Below are 17,658 nucleotides of genomic sequence, written 5' to 3' on the forward strand. Positions count from 1 at the left end.
CAGTGCTACGATATATTCCATGTAGGGGTTCAATCAGAATGTGAATGGATGGATTGTAGCACTTTTCATTAGCTTCATTTAAAACACGTTTACTGTGCGCTGAAGTGTGTCATCCCGTCCTTTCGGATTCTGTGGTTTTTTGCTCCCCTGCATGGAATCTTACCATCATCCCAACCCCATAAGACAGAGAAGCTTTCTGGGACCGGATCCAAGCAGCTAAAATGTATAATCAGTAGACTCCTCTGACAACTGTGCAGAAGAAGTGGGCCTCAGTGGATCAGAATATTTCGCAGAGAGCCAGCGTCAAAATTACAGCCCGACATTCACAGATATGCCGGCCTTTTAATTAACCCGCTGCTGTCATAATCTGTCAGTGACAATGCAAAGTACACACTCGCAAAGGAAGATGAAAATAATCAAGGTAATGACGCTGAAGACCGTAATAATGCTCCTCACCTGAAGAGCAGCAGCACTGCCTGGGGGAATGTCTGGAAATTGTTGTTCCTGTTGATCTGCGTGTTGTCCCGCAGCGCTATCTTACCAAACATCTGCACAGGGTGGGAGGAAGTAGTCACAGCACTCAACACATGTCGTCATCATTGTCAAGCGGAAGTCAGAATCAGAGCCAGAGGCCACTCATCACCCGCGGAAAACAAACCACAACAACAGCCAAACGAGAGGGACGCACGGGGACAGGAAGCAGAAATACAAAGTGGATAGAGACAGTGACAAGTCACCGAACGGGAACTCTGCACGACAAAACTCCAGGGGGGACAGACACAGGACGAAGGCTTGCTACAGGAGAGAAGGGGAGAGAAGACAGCGGTAACAGGCGGGGGGGAGGGGCTTACCTGCATGCCGATGACAGCATATATGAAGAACAGCATCACTATAAGCAGAGCTACGTAGGGCAGAGCCTGAAGAGAGGAGACACACGTCAGTGACAGGTCGTCCGCAGCATCATCCTGCACCGAGGCCGCGGTCCGTTCACTTCCATTCAAAGCTCACCCGCTCTCAGCTCGTCTTAAAATGACTTGGGAAATTGTTCGACAGCCACGCCAATTTTTTTTTTTTTTTTTTGTCTTTCGCCTGAACAGATGAATTCTTTTATGAGATGAAAGTGAAGGGAACCGCAGTCCTGTGCAGCACAACACCAAAAACAATCAAGGAATCAAATCATCTGACTTCAGAGTGAAAAGCCTCAGTAAAATACAAACTGCTCTCTGGATTTAGCCAGAAGACCAGCCCCAGCAAACTGTACTTACATACTGTACGTACTTATATTTACAAACCATGGGCGACTGTGGTAACTGAGGTTCTGGCTAATACCGCCCCTGTGCCTTAGAGGGACGGGCCAAGTCATGCCATTTGTTTAATTAATTGGAGATGCATAAAATATGTTAACTTAAATTTCAGGGACTGTGTCCTGTGACATGAAGTTGGTCCCGTCTCTGCCACCAACACAAGAGAGAGAGCAGATTATTTTCATTTCCTCACGACTCTCTTATCAAATGATTTTATTTTATTTTTTTATTTTTTTTGGTGGAGTGCTTCGTCGAGCTTATCTACTAGCTTAACTGGCCTAGGGAATGGTGAGCTCTCAGGGGTTAGTAGTAGTAGGGCGTAGGGTGTTCGAGAGTAAAAAAGGAGAGAAATGAGGAAGAAGAGGAGAGAAGAGCGGAGGAGGAGGAGGAGGAGGAGTGGTTAAGGTGTTTGAGAGTTTCTCCCTGTTTTCATGTCCCTCACGTTGCCTCCCTGCTTCTGCGGCGAGACTCACAAACCTCCTCTCCGTTACCTCACAGCCACCCCCCCCTTTATTTCCCCACCGTTTCCCTGTCTTTCTGCGCTATAAAGAGGAGGATATCAAGGAGGAATGAGGCAAGGAAAGGAAAGGTGGCTTGTGAGACTCTAACTGGCTGGATTTACACAAGAAAAAGGACATTTTAATTTTACTTTTTTTTAGCCCCATGTGCCTCAGATCTGACACTGACATCTGGCAATTAAATGACATCTAGTTTCCTGCTATAATAAAGGGTAATCTGGGTCACAGTAGGGTTAATGCTCTGCTTTCCCTCTCCTGTGCAAACCCAACCCCCCTGCCCTAGCATGTTGTGTCCGGTTCTCCCCTCACTTGGAAGGATTTGATGAAGGTCCACAGCAGGGTCCGAATCCCTTCCCCGCGAGACAGCAGCTTCACCAGCCTCATCACGCGGAACAGCCGGAAGAAGGTGATGGAGATCCTGGCGTTCTCTTCAGAGTTCTGCAGTCCCTTTTGGTGGGGTTTGGTGTTTTTTTTTGTTGTTGTTTTTTTTAAGAAAAAACACAGGACGCATGGGAACACGTGCCGATAGGTAAGGGGAGGGGAAACACACACGCACGCACACACGCACATAGATGATACGTGCATGTATACACATAGACGGCAGACACACAAGTAATATTTGTATGCGTATTCCCACCCACACCATGATGTGGATGTAAATATGCATAACACGCACGCACACACACACACACACACACACAGACACACACACACACACACACACACACACAAGTTAATAAATGGAGATCTGCGTCCTACAAAATCCCATCAAAATCAACTGGCAAAAGAGATCTGGGAGAGAATCGGGCAGTCATGCTTTTCTTTTTTTTTTTGTGGCTGACTTCATGGAAAAATCACTTGGCAACAAAGAGCTTCCTGAATACACCTGCTCCAACCTATGCTCCTCTTTATAAACCAAGATAAAAAAAAAACAACACAATCAGACACGTGAGGATTATTTTACAGATGTGACATTCACTGACCTTTAACTACAGCGAGCTGGTATTATTGGCTCTTAAGATCACAGCGCTAGGCATGAAAACAGACCCCGTATCTGCATCTATCTTATAACTGCTAAATCTAGCGTTGCGCTGACATTTAACAAATAAGCTTTAAACTTAACTTTTGGGACCTCTAATCTTCTCATTAAGTTGGAGAATATTATGTTTATTTTGCAATACTATAAAACCCCAAAAATCTAATAGCGGAGACTAGAACGGAGAGTCTTCCAATCGACGGACGTGAGCGCTGCCATAAATCACTGATAACAATTCACAGCAGCTACGGGATAAAAATCCTTGCCTGCGAGGCGATTCCTGCTTCAATAAATCACGCAAAGGGAGGCTAATTGTTTGTCTGTCACACAGAAACCAGCCACCTGGAGGAATAAATCCAAAGATGATATTTACCATATTTTCATGTGCAGTAAATAACGCCATCCCCATCATCTGTTAATTACAATCTTCCACTATTTCAATACAGCCAACTTTTTTTTTTTTTTTATCTGCAGAGAGTTTTTCAAAAAGATCCAATAATTTTTTGATTCAAAATATGCAAAGTTCTAAAGTGCAACCTTGCTAGGAGCTGCTTTCTGACTCCCTATTGTCCCTGAAGTGGTCCACAGGAAAACAAAAACCCCACAATGAAATATTCAGTCAACTGGCTAAGTGCTACTCTGATATATATTTATTTATTTATGCTGTTTTTGCTCATTCTCTTGGACAAATAAAGCATAAAAGTAAAGGCAACATGATACAGCTAATGCAGCTATCTATCTGGTTGTAACACCTATGGAAAAACTAGACAACATGCAATCAGGAATTTCAGACACTGAAAACCAAAACCGGGCAACACTCGCCCTGTCTTCACTTCACCATAATAATTAACTGCAACCACAGAAATCCCAACGTAATCCTCTCTGACCTCTGAATCTGTTTTGCCGTTTTGTGTTTTTCCACGAAGCCACCAAGTCTTGTATGTTAATCCCACAGAGAACACACAGTGTGGCTCCTCCAAAGAACTTGCCTTTCTCCGCACGCCGCCCCGCAGTTTGGGATAACAGATGTCATGCTACCGATTTGGAGTGACTTCGCTGAGCTAGTTCTACAATTCGGATGGAAACCGTTTTTAGCCTTTTGCGGTGTTGACAGGTAGCTCAGGAGACAAGACATGAGTTGTCCCAAACTCCAAGGGACGAGGTGTGCGGAAAATGACACATCCTTCTGAGGAGTGTAGATCACAATTCTGTAGTGCATGTAATACTGCAATTGCACCGCAGAGGGCGCCATTGAGAAAGTGTGGGTGAGAAAGGTACAGTGACAGTAAGTGTAAAGGAGAGACAGAGAGAGACTGGATACAGATTATTCAGAGACAAATAGACAGAATTATACACACAGACAGGTAGATAGATAGATAGATAGATAGATAGATAGATAGATAGATAGATAGATAGATAGATAGATAGATAGATAGATAGATAGTGAACGAAAGAGAAACAGAATGACAGCGTGACCATGACTGCTTGTACCGATGAAAACAGCACGGGAGATACCACACCCATAAGGAAGAGATAAGGGAAAGGGGGGCGCAACTTGCAAGCCATGGAGGAGGTGGGAGCAGCGGGCGCCATGGCAACAACAATAGCCACTTAAGAAAAAGTCACAAGACTCCATATATATATATATACGTATATATACACACGCCAAGCCTGCACGATACAGTGTCCCTCATCAGACGTACAAATATATATAAACATGTAAAAGTACAAACGAGAGCAACATAAAAAATATAACTCTGGGCATGCCGTAGGAGATATAACAGCACCAGCGACAGGGGGAGAAACGAAAAGACAAAAGTTTTTTTTGGATCATACCGTGGATGGCATAGCAGAAGGAGAGATGGAGGGATGGAGGAATGGAGGGATGGTGGTGGTGGAGGAGGAGGTAGTTAGGCGGGCGACGTTACCGTCGGAGCGTACCATTGGCCTTACCACAGGGGGGTGAGAGGAGGAAGAGGAGGAAGAGGAGGACGAAGAGGAGGAGGACGAGGACGAGGAGGAGTCAGCTGGCTTTAAGGAAAGGCAACAAAGATCAGCACCAGAGCAGCGCCTTGGTGTGTGTGTGTTTCTACAGTACATGTGTGTGTGTGTGTAGTTTGTATTTTAAGGAGTGACGGTTTGGCAACAGCCCAGACAAAAAAAAAAAAACAAAACAAAAAAAAACTCTCAAATCATAGGGCTAATAAGAGTTTCTCATCAACTCTTATTTCATCTGAGCCGAGAGGTGGATTTATTTCAGTGTGGTATAGTCCATCCTGAAACATGTTGGAGCTATAGGATATTGTTTTGTCCGCTGCATTGGGGGCCATAATACTGAATGATGAAATGAGTGAGTTTGTGTCTATGTGCAAAACTTTCGAGCTCACGGATCTGAGTTTGCAGTGGAATGAGAGTGTGGCGCTTCTGTAGCTATCTGGTTTTCTTCCTGCCAGCTGAAACTAACCCAGGCAACGTTTACCAAATGCATCACATACTATTCAGGTCATATCCCAGAAATAGAGTCTGTTTCCAGGCCAAAGAAACATCTGAATACAACAATACAAAGGACAAGATATGACACTGAATCAGGTACTATTTGCAAAGACTATTAAAGATGCTTTTGGAAATTGGAGCCCACACATTTCTCATGTATAACACTGAGCAGCACACAGCTGTAAAGGCGACACCCACTGGTCGCCACGGGCATTGCAGCAATTTATATCGCCGCGAGTGATAGATTTACTCTGCGTTGAATCTATGACTCACTCCGCATTGGTATTGGCCCTGTTAAAATACCTTGCCCGCAAAATGAATGCATCATTACTTCCTGTCTTCTCTGAGAATTTATGAAGAGATGCAACGGGGAAAAAAGAAAGTAGGAAAGGAGCAAGGGGAGAGAAACAGTGAGAAAGGAACCGAAAGGAGCGCAGAGGAAAGAAAAGTAAAGGAGAGAAAAGGAGGAAATGAGGCATTATAGTGATTCTAACAGGGCCATACCTTCATGATCACACATAGTAACGATGTACATAGAATAAATGGGGTTGTATAGTTGATACCAATACACTGGTGTATAACAAGCCTCCATCTACATAGACCGATAAATAAGAAGTTGTGAATTCTTAAGAGGTCATATGTGTATTTGTGGGTGTGCACTGATGAGAAAAATTGAGGTGTGAAGGGGAGGGAAGTAGGAAGGATGGGTAACTGTAGGAAGGAAGGGAGGACGGATGCAGAGAAGGAAGTGTATAATATACTTTATGTTATGCTGCCTTCAAACGGGGTTGTGTAGATGAGTCCCACAACCTTGCAAGTGGGGTTTACAGAACTGCTTCTCCATCGAACTTCGAACTATGTCCGCCTTCCATCATGCGTCTCATTGCAATTCCAACATTATGACACCCGCTGCAGTTTGCTTGCTAAACCGTTGCCTGGCGACGCCGCTTTCGTGACTTAAGGCTGAATTAACGCTCCGCTTCGTAAATGACTTTTCATATCGTAACCACGAGCTCAAAAACGACATTCGAAGGCAGCATTTGTCTGGGCGCGACGATTAAGAGCCGGCTGTGTCAATTTATCCTTAAATTGAATGCGAGCTTATTTCATTATCGTCTTCTTCATTATAAACTGACTCAAAATAAATAAATAAATAAAAAAATACAGATACAACAGTGTGTCTGGGGCCCAGGAGGATTTGTACATGTAGTGGGATTTTAACTGAAACATTATCAGTAGAAAAACAAAGCAGTCATTGTGTGAATAAATATACAGTAGCCCTTTCAGGCTGAACTACGGCGCAGATGTGAGTTCCTCTAATTGCAGCTCGCCAGATTGATGAGCTTATTTAAATTGTTTTCTCACATTGCACGTTTTTTTTTTTTTCCTTCAAGCAAAAAATTTCATCACTTCAATGGTTAACATGGGTTTCATGAGAACAAGTCTATCAGGTTCAGAGACCTTTTAGTTGCTTTTGATCCACATATTGCATCTAAGTATACATTGTATACGGAAAAAAATAATTAATTATTGAATTTCTGTTGTGATGGGATTAAAACACACAACAGAGCGTGACAAGAAAAGGCTTTTTAAAGCATTACTGCATGAGAGACCCATGTTTCCCAGCTTGCCTTTCAGGTGAGCAAGCGGCACCGCAAACCAACAAGAAAAAAGAAAAAAAGAAGAAGAAGAAAGAGATAGAGATAAACATCCATAAAAGAAGAGTTAAGTAAACTGAAAGAGAAGCAGAAAGAGGTAGAGGAGAAGTGTAGGCATTCCGGAGAGAGATAAAGAAAACGAGATGCAGTCCATACTGGCATCGCCTGCAAGACACCGCTCAGAGCAAACCACTACCAAATCTGATCACACTACTTCTACTCAAACCAAAACGGAAAAGAAAACCATACAAGGTTTAAGAAGCACCCGCTGGGGAGAATTAGAGACCCAGAATTAAAGGGATATTCTGTTTTCAGTGACCACAAATAAATGCAGCTAATCTAAAGTCAACAGGCGCCCAACGGAGCAGCAACGTGGGTGCGCTCTAATGGGACATTTTGGCCGTTTAATATTTCCAAAAGTCAAAAGTGATTTCAAATTCCAGCCTGTTACTACACTTCACTGTACACTGCAGTTAAACAGAGGCAGCTGTTGACAAGCCGCGACCATTAGCTTCTAATTCAATTTCTCGGCGCGTTAAAAAACATTCACTTGTTGCTTTCGTTCCAGATGAAACGCAGTGGCAGGCTGAAATTTAAAATGTCTAAGAGACAGGGTCCCCGTTCAAAAGCAGTCAAAAGTTCTCACATGATTGGATTGCGGAGGGTTTCTTAAAAAAGAAAAAAGAACAAAAAACAAAAGTAAAGGTAGCTTGGGCGTCTCGTCACCCAAATGATTAAAAACTACCAGAGGAGGAGGAGGAGGAGGAGAAGAAGAAGAAAAACATAAAAGAGCTGGGGCATGCCTTTAGGTTAGAGGTGAGAACGGAAAATAATGAACCATTCAGAAAGAACTGCAAACCAATTAAATTATTTTCACGATTAATCAAATCAATCAAATCAAAGGCAAACTCCAAACATCGGTGAGTTGTATAGATGACAAAGGTGTATATCTCTGGCCAAGCGAACCTTAATGAAAAGGTGGCTAATAAAAAAATATATTCAATGACTTCATACTCCTGACTCTATATAACACTATACAGTGTTTCCTTCAAGATTAGATCAATCCTGTGCTTGCAAGGCAACGTTAAGACACTTAAGGATGCTCTTTTGACGGCAAATTACGCTGATAACGGCAAAGAAAAACTGAATAAAACATGTAACATCTAAGCACAGTTTAGAAATTGCCCGGTGTCGCTCGTAAGCAGCTTTGTCAGCCTCTCAATGGGGACAAATGGATTCCATGTTTAGAGGGATGGAAACAAGTGCCAAGCTCATACACCCGTGGGATACAACAACCTTATTTGTATGCCTGGCCAGTGTTTTCTGATGTGGAACACACCGCATTTCACCTAGAGGGAATATACCCGTGTACTCGTGTGCAATTTCTCTTCTGGCTTTGTATCCTGCTGAGAGGATTCCACGCAGACGATGTATGTGCTTATGCGTTTGTTTTCATTGGGAAAAACAGTCTAAGAATAGTTGATGTAACATAAAAAATGCAATAATCTGCCTTGTTGGTGCGAGCTACATTAGACGACTGATGCGTCTCTCAAGTCTCTTCATTAAATATGAAGGTATAGTTAACTGTACATGGCTAGGGCTGCGTACCGATACATTTCTAGTACTGACTGAAATGCTCCGATCCTATCGAATATCAAAAAAATAAATCTTTCGGTGCCAAATTCTGATATCCAAGAGTAAATCTTAATAATTATTTTTCATGCATGCATCAAGATCTAAGTCACTGGTGTAACATGGAGTTGGAGAGAAGCTTAGCAACGGATGCTAGTAGCATAGCGTCAAAATTAATAAAGATGGAAAAGTCACGTTTGCTGTACTGTTCGGCAGAACATGTTGTGGCAGAAAGATTGTGGCAAAAGATATGTTAGGTTAATTTTAAATTAACCATTTAAATGGAAAATAAACGTTTTGTGCTGTAATGCCAATGTATTTTTCTTCAAATTGTTTTTAAAAATTGGAATATAAGTTCTGGAACTGGTAATCGACCAATGTATGAATCCTGTATTGGTAACACTTGCTTGAAAAGATGGAAACCAAGAGGAAACAGCTCCTCTGGTTCTTTCCAAGAGTAAAAAAAAAAAATCCCTCCGACTTTGAATTTTAAGACTGTGGGTTTTACTGGGATTACAGAAATGAGATATGATGCGTTAATTAATGAACTTTAGAGGGGCTAGAGGGACCTTTTTGCTTTTATCCTTTCAGCGGAGGTAGAAAAATGGTCCTCCCTGGTTTGAGCCTTTATGCTGAGCTCAACAAGGAATCTTTTGGATGCAGCTTCACATTTAACAGACATGAGATCAGTCTTATTCAGTTGCCTCATATCATGCTCAGAAAGGAAAAAAAATTATAAATGTGCATTTGTAAAAATGGCAAATTAGCCCTGTAGCAGAGATAATATTGTCTCGCTTATTTTGAACGCTATAAAACGCAAAAAAATTATGCAATTAATAAAAAAGTAGTGGATTTATAAGGTAATCTATGGAGAGATGAAATGCTGCATGTTTTAATTGCTTGGTTAAAACCAAGCCAGACAATTTATTAACCATAAACTCACGAAGAACCGCCTTTTTGTGATGTACAGTACAAAATAACTTCCTTCTAAAGCTACATGAAGAGAAATTCTGTCCAGTTCCATTCCTGCTCTTCTGCACCACTCTGAAAACTATTCTCCTGCCGAAGAGTACTTTCACATGAATAAAACACCAATTATCCCTGAAGAGTAAATACAATGGACACTCAACATTTGACTTGTGTTTGAGATATTCATTCTTATTCAGCCCCACTGCTGACCATAGGGCCTCCGCGTCGATAATAAATGAATTCATACATGCATTTGCATAAATTTCATGGGCCCTGAGTAAATCCATTTATGGATCAAATTGTCCCACACGTCCGTGCATCGCTACGGTGGAGCAAAAGTTGTATTTTTTTTTATTTGGACTTAAAGTGTCCCTGCTGATTTATGAACTGAGGGAGTCTTTTTAACCCATGGGGAGATGAGAATCTGCGTATAGAAAATCCTACTTCTGAATATATTTATAAATAAGGATCTTTACTGGTAACATTAGATACAGTAACAGGCCTGGATATACCACCTTTGTATCTGTCATGCTATACAGTGTCCATCATGCCAAGGGAACTCACAGAATCCCCTGTGGCAATGATGAAAGATCAAAGAAAAATCAAATGTGTAACCAAACCGAGTGCTGAGGAAAATGCAATAGGTTCTATTGACAAATGCAATAGTCTCTGATGCTATTGATGCGGAGCAGACCGAGGCATAAATACCTATCTGAAGCAGTTTCAAATATTTAAAAAGAATAAAACACTGTTACATAAAGTCGCTTTTATGGCTTTATCGCACTGCTGCATGAAAACTGACTGGCAGGCGTGAGAAAGGGAGATCATCGAGTTGTTTCGCAACATCTGTTGATACAATCATTACATTTTTAGAAAAAAAGTAATTGGGGTATAATGGCCATGTATGAAGTCTCCAAAATCTGTCTTTCATACATTTTCAGTTAAAGCCACTGTTCTCAGGTTTGATTGCGCTACATCTGGTTGTTTTATCTGCCACATTTACTCAGCCATCTCCTAAGTTCAAATATTGTGCAGCTGAAGTCTCCTAATCATTTGAAAGCATGCGAGATGGGTATCAGCGCTCGGCCTGTTTGTGTGTGTGGGAATGGCAGAGCAGGCAGGCAGGAAGGGAGGGAGGGAGTTGGACTACTTACGTTAACCTCAGTGATCGCTATGTCAACAATGCTACCCACAACTATCAAGGCATCAAATGTGTTCCATGCATCAACAAAATAATGCTGCATAGGGGTGGAAAGAAAAGGAAAAAAAAAAACAAAACAACAACAACAGAAGAAAAGGACAGAACAGAAGACATTTAAAAAATGGAAAGGACAGAAAATAAAGGAGAGAGGAGAAAAATAAGATAAAAACATTACATACATGAGCACTGGAGTTTTTAGTTGGAGGAGAGAGAACAAAATTAAACGGCAAAAAAAGAAAATAAGGGGCAGTCTGAAAGAGATGGACAGCAGAGGAAGAGCAGCAGCGATCTGTCATGCTTGTCCATGAGAGGAAATGTCAACAAGAACAACAGTAAAGAACAGATTGCAACAGAATCTAAAAAAAAAAAAGAAATAAAAAAAGAAATAAAAATATGTCCGTTGCTGTGGTTAAAAAAATGACAGGCTGTATTTGACTGGTCAGTGAGTTAGTTCGGTTAGTTAGGTGAGCAAACCTGCGCACAGGTCACAGTGTGGCAAAAAAATCAAAAAAAATATAGACCCAACAACGTTAGAGATACTGTGAAGGATAAAGGAGGAGGACGCAAGACAGAAATCCCTTTTTGTCTGAAAGCTAAACCCTGCCTCTACTTTCTGAAACTCAGGAAGAAGCTTGGTCTTGTTCAGGAACCTTTGCGGTTGGAGGGGTCCATTGAGTGGCAGCGGCCATCTTGGATTTAAGGATCGAGGGAGAGGAGGAAGAGGAAGAGGAAGAGGAAGACAAAGAGGAGATGGAGAGAAACAACAGAGCGACATAGAGTAGCCACAAAGGAAACGAGAGCGGAAGGAGACGAAAGATCGAGAAGGGAGAGGACACAAAACAGAGACAGAGAGGGAGAGGCAAGAAGAGTGAGAGAGGGGGCGTCGTACTTACGTTGATCTCACTGAGAATGACGTCTATTATGCTGCCAATTACGATGAGGAAATCAAACACATTCCAGGGATCACTAAAGTACCCCTACACAGGATGAGGTGAGCAAGAGGAGGAGGAGGAGGAGGAGGAGGAGGAGGGTAAGAAAGGTAGGTTAGAAGGAAAACAACATCTGCTGCCACTTCGCAGCCCCCCTATTAAGGTGGTATGAGGTCGTACAGTACACTGAAGAAACAACAAGAAAAAAAAAAAAACATCAGCTAAACTTGATGAACCAACACATGAAAGGATAAGAAGTTTCCACTGAGCTATCTCACCATCAAGTGCGGCTGAATTTCCTGCTCTTTTAAAGATGGTGCCTTAGATTGCAATTATTTATGTCTTCCACCTGCATCTTGGGGCCATTCAGCAACGCCGCGCCAGTGGTTCTACTAAAAAAGCCCACTTTGTTTACTTAGCTCATCGCGGCCCGATTCACCATCCGCATCAGTGTGACTAAAAAATATTTATGCAAAACTGTTTAGGCCAAATCTCGTCGTGGCCACGGACGGCTTCGTGTGACATGGCCCCTTGAAAAGTTCTTTACTAGTATACACACGCAGCCGGAGTATAGAGGGTATGCACGTGATGTCACAGCTAGCGGAGTCTATCTCCGTGGTTACGGCCTCTCAGTGGCAAAAAGAGACAGTTGAGCATGGAGATTAGCAGCAATAGTTTCAATCATTTTAATAGCGGCTTAATTGTAAAATTACTTTAAAAAAGGAGCTGTTGTGTGATTGTCTGTACCAACAGATTTGAAAATTAGTCAGAGATATATTTTTACAGATATCCAGGACGAGAAGTAAATGAGTCGCTGCACTGCTAACAAACAGCTGGCATCCAGGCACAGAAACCTGGTGCATGTACCTTTATTTTTTTGATGAAGTCATACGTTAAGTTACTTCTTGAGTTACATCCTGGAGGGCTGTCAGATAGGTTTGTTGATGTTGTTATTTTGTTATTTCTACAGTATTATATGGCTAATGTTACTTCTCAGTAAATCTCTTGGCGTTAGCATCTTTTAAACTTTTAAACTAACTGAAACTGAGGCTAGTCCGCTTTTCCAAATCCATACTAGTTTGTATGGATCATTGTCGAATCCAATTGTTCTTACTTTGATCTGATAATCCACATTTTTCCAGGTCTCACTGTATTTACTGATACATTTTACCATGTTTTTGCCACTCAGGGGGCGTGGCCTCGGGCGGCAGTGACGTCAATGCATACCCTTTATGTTTGTGTATACCAGAAGGCAAAATGTGACAAAAGAAATCTTGAAAACTGGTACAGTGTTTTACTATTTTTATATAGTGTAAAAAAAGTCATTATGTTGGAAGACAAATGTATCTCTGAATTTTTATCGCTGTGGTCAATAGATCAATATTACTGATCCACTTTAACCTTCTCATCATCATATAAGTTCAGTCTTTTTAGATGTTTAAGGTTATTTTCAGTCTTAGGAACGTTAATTTAACATTAATGCAAGTTAAATAGTAGTAACACACAGCACAGCATTATTGCCCAAACTCTGATGTATGTAATGATTAAATCTGATAATCTACGTGACTTTCAAAACAATGAGTTGGGACATAATTTGAAAATTTACAAAATGAAACAAAACTGTAAACACATTAAGAAGTTATTGTAATCGCTGGCGTTCCGTAGGTAGCTGAGAAGACACAACCTATTAGTAAAAAGTATACATTACACAGATTGTATCTGGTGCATGCTAATTCCAGATGGTGTTTATTATACCTGCAAAGTAAAATTATTAGTGAGCCGGTCCTCTCTCGGGTGACAGCTGTTTTAAGGCAAAAGGTCATCAAAGCAGGTCAAAGCACAACAATGCATTGTTTAGAATGGCTTGGGAATGTGTGGTCATGCTGCTCTAGAGACTCTGTAAAAAGAGGGGAAATAGTTTGTATATGTTTTGTTCATGCTAAATAGTAAAAAAAAAAAAAAAAAAAAAATCTTAAAGGTTCAATCGGTATTTCTTAACATTACACAGAATGTAGTGCAGCAAGATGTAGATTCCCACGCCGTAACAATTGTTCCTCCTAACTGGGACCTCTAGGCCTAAACGTTATAACAAGATAACCATCCTTCATCCATTTAATATAAAACAGTTATATAAAACAGAAGCCACTGACTGAAAAAATAAACTCCCTCACACAATAAAAATAATGACATTTTTAAAGCAGTACCTTTTGTTTCCTCCTCCTAGCATTTAGAGTAATTACACAAACATTGTTGACGCATGTGTGCATGACATGTGCGTACAGCTTTCAGTCCTTCAGTCCTTTCGCTACAGTAATTGTAATTTCTTTTTGTCCTCATTGTTAATTGACATTTTTTTAGGCTAGTCCTTTAGATTTTGGAAATTGGTTTGCATACTTCCTTTTTTTCTAGTTCATTCTCAATGATCATTACATACAGTGATTTCATAGAACCTTAGTTACATTAGTAACTTTATTGTGCATTCACTACAGTTGCTGCAGTTCTCTTTAACTCACCTTTATTTCTCCTGCTCACTTGAGTGTCTAAAAGAAACACATGTATACTAACTATACATCTACACTACGCAAAAATAGAGAATGTAATAGAATATAATATAAAATAGTACACTTCTGCTCTTGATTGGGCTTCACTAACTATGCTGTAACCAAGGGAATACTTCCCATCTGCAACTGTTTAAAGAGCTGACGCACCATGCCATGCAGCTCCATGGCAACAACAACAGGATAATAAGGAGGCAGTGAGATTTTAAAAGCACATGACGCTTATCCACTCACATTTCAAATCCACCATCATCATATGGAGGAAGTCAAAAAAGGGCTTTTTTTTTCAATTCTTTTAACTGTTCTGTGACTAGTAGTAACGAGTAGAGTTCTGGACCTACCCTGGGTTTGAAGGCAATCAGTTTAAGGATCATCTCTACAGTGAACAGTCCAGTGAAGAGCATGTTGAGGATGTTCATTGCATCATTGAAACTTTTGGTCTGCCCATGATGCTGCAGAAACACACAAACAACTCATAAATGTGAACAAACATTAGTCGTTTCATGCCTTCCTCATCTCACGTGTTTGTGCGCATAAGCGTGTCCCTCACCTGCATGGCCAGACAGATGGTGTTGAGAAGGATGAGCGTGAACATCAGGTACTCAAAATAGGTGGAGTTGACCACGTACCACACCTTGTACTGGTACGGGTTCTTGGGGATGTAGCGACGCAGCGGACGAGCCTTCAGGGCGTACTCGACACACTGACGCTGTGACACACACACACACCCGGACACACAGGTGAGCTTGTGCAAACGCTTACATTTGCATTTTACATTTCTCTGCTGATGCATTTTACAAAATCCACATCTCCCCGTCTGTCTCCGGCAATCATGGAGGATAAGCTGCAGAGCTGGCGGTTTCTAAAAGGCCTTTTTTTCCCGTCTCTGACTATTCTTTCATCGCCTGTCTGCATTTCCATGCTCTCTCTCTGAGACATGGATCATCGCAGAGAACACAGCTGCAAGGACTTGGCCCAAGCTCCTTCCTTAAGCTTGAGTCTCATCTTCTGTCTGAAGAGAAGGCAGCTCCCTCCTGGCTGAACTCCTGAAGTACTTACTTTAGTAACACATGGTCGGCCTCTCCAGATTCAGCCATGTCTCACCACCACTGCCTTGGCCTCCATTCTTTTTGTTTTTAATTTCAATTTTCCCCCACAAATGTAACACCCCACGGCCTCCCTGCTGTTGCAGTAGCAAGTTGTAAGTTTGAAATAAAAAGCAAAATATATATATTTGTACCTGTGTATTATTTGATTAGCTTAACACTGAATGCAAAATTATTATATAATGTATATTTATAAATAGCACTAGGCCAAGTTTAATATAGAAGACATATAGTAGGTAGGTGGTCCTTTCTTAATCTCTCCATCAGCCTGGGGGTCGTTGGCCTGAAAAACGTTGAAGAACCCTGTTCTAAACAAAAATACAAAACTGCAGCTACACACAGACGACAGCTCGGATTGAGTAATATCCACCTGGTTCTTGTCCAGCTCACAGTTCTTATACTCTTGCTCCCCTTGCTCCTGAAATGTGACGATGACGAAACCGACGAAGATGTTCATCATGAAAAACGCGATTATGATGATGTAGATGATGAAGAAAATGGAGATGACGACGCGGTAGTTGTAGATAGGTCCGACGTCCTCGGTGTGAGAGTCTATGGCCCGGTACAGCAACCTGACGGAGGGAAGGGAGGTGGAGAATGAAGAAGAGGACTGTACGTATAAATATGCACGTGCATTGTGTTTGTGTGCACACACGTACGCTGGCCAGCCCTCAAAGGTAGACACAGCAAACAGAGCCATCATGCCTTGCAGGACATCGTCAAAGTTAAAGTCACTGTTCTCCCACACTCTCTGAGCTCGTTCTGGCTTCCCCACATCACCGTCCTTATACATGATGTAGGAGCCCCTGTAAACACGAAGAGACACATTCATCTCCTACAACTGCAGCTCCTCCAGTAATTAGACTGTAAGAAAAGGAGAAACGGCTCGCTGCGTGCAGTAGGGACCTCTTACCTGCACTCCAGCTGAGTTTGTTTAGAGTTGTCGGAACAAGAGAAGAACTTCCCCTGATGGAGAGACATCAAAGTTTACTACCAATAACATTTTGAAGGGCTGCGGAGAGCTACAACCTCTTTTTCTTTTTCTTTTTTTTACCTTAAAGAGTTGCACTCCGATACAGGCGAACATGAACTGGAGCAACGTGGTGACGATGACAATGTTGCCGATGGTCCTGATGGCCACGAACACGCACTGCACTACATGCTGTAAAGCACACCATTAATGATAGTGAGCATATGGACGCGTCTTTTTTTTGGTTGTTGTTGTTTACCCAGAAGAGATTAAGTGTGTTATTATTGCTACATGCGTGCGTGTGCTAACCTTCAGTCCTTTGGCTCGGTTGATGGCCCTCAGTGGTCTAAGCACTCTCAGCACTCTCAGGATCTTCACAACATTAATTGCGCTGGACCTGAAACCATGCACGAGATTAAACTAAACACAGGTATCTGTAAAGTCGGAACGATGGCGGCAGCTTCTGCATTTTTTAACACGCACTGTGCACACAGACATGACTCAAGACACAAGCCGAGGACATGAAAATGGCCAAGATACAAATAAAGTAGACGCTTGAAGAGAAAACTGCATTTGGAAAAATGATAATTAAGCCTAATGCAAAAAAAAGAAAGAAAAAAAGAAAGAAAAAATTCTAAATTTGGCTCAGATTGCACAAAATCGAGATTACATGTCACTTAAAATATTATCTTTACCAAATGTACGCAGACTAGTAGGGAAAATACCTCAAATTATTCCTTTATGTTTTATTAAATACACAACTTTAACAATAGTTGCTAAAATAATAATAAAAAAAATTATGGCATTTTTAGAAAATGATTTAACAGTCATTTTGTATGGAAGCATATTGCATGTTGGATTGTTTTTCGTGCCAATTATTTCTGTTTTTCTGAGTAATTTATTTATTTTTTTTAGTTATTCGGGGTAAACTTTTCCTAAATTATCAAGATACTTCAAAGTTCTACAAGAACTTCAGTCTCCTGATCGACCATGTATGAATGCATTATCTTGTAGCATGTCGTATATGTCTGCATTAATAAATTAATAAATAAATAGCATTTATGGCATATATTTAGGTATTTATATATTTATTCATGGCATTTAGGCTACATGTGATTTATAAGTCATTTATTTATTTATGGCATTTTATTTATTTATTCATTTATTTATTTTTAGTTATGAGTAATAGTGATGATCCTCCATAACATATAGCATGCTGTAAAATGATGCATCTGAAAAGTATTCAGGCTGGCTATGTGGTGAGTCAAGAGACGATAAGGAGAC

The 17,658-nt window shown here is 41.1% G+C and overlaps 1 protein-coding gene across 1 annotated transcript in view; it reads right to left on the reverse strand.

Moving 5' to 3' along the window:
* cacna1c (calcium channel, voltage-dependent, L type, alpha 1C subunit) overlaps positions 1-17,658 on the reverse strand; it is a 186,529-nt gene that overhangs the window by 18,895 nt on the left and 149,976 nt on the right. The window contains exons 27-38 of the mRNA XM_047575051.1: positions 16,684-16,771; positions 16,459-16,566; positions 16,318-16,370; positions 16,064-16,210; positions 15,775-15,976; positions 14,849-15,007; positions 14,640-14,750; positions 11,705-11,788; positions 4,695-4,889; positions 2,132-2,269; positions 852-917; positions 457-548 (exon numbers count right to left, since the gene is read on the reverse strand). Coding sequence (XP_047431007.1) covers positions 457-548; positions 852-917; positions 2,132-2,269; positions 4,695-4,889; positions 11,705-11,788; positions 14,640-14,750; positions 14,849-15,007; positions 15,775-15,976; positions 16,064-16,210; positions 16,318-16,370; positions 16,459-16,566; positions 16,684-16,771 — 1,443 coding nt within the window. The remainder of the gene's footprint in view (positions 1-456; positions 549-851; positions 918-2,131; positions 2,270-4,694; positions 4,890-11,704; positions 11,789-14,639; positions 14,751-14,848; positions 15,008-15,774; positions 15,977-16,063; positions 16,211-16,317; positions 16,371-16,458; positions 16,567-16,683; positions 16,772-17,658) is intronic.

Source organism: Mugil cephalus, chromosome 22, assembly GCF_022458985.1.
Source record: "Mugil cephalus isolate CIBA_MC_2020 chromosome 22, CIBA_Mcephalus_1.1, whole genome shotgun sequence".
Lineage (NCBI taxonomy): Eukaryota > Metazoa > Chordata > Actinopteri > Mugiliformes > Mugilidae > Mugil > Mugil cephalus.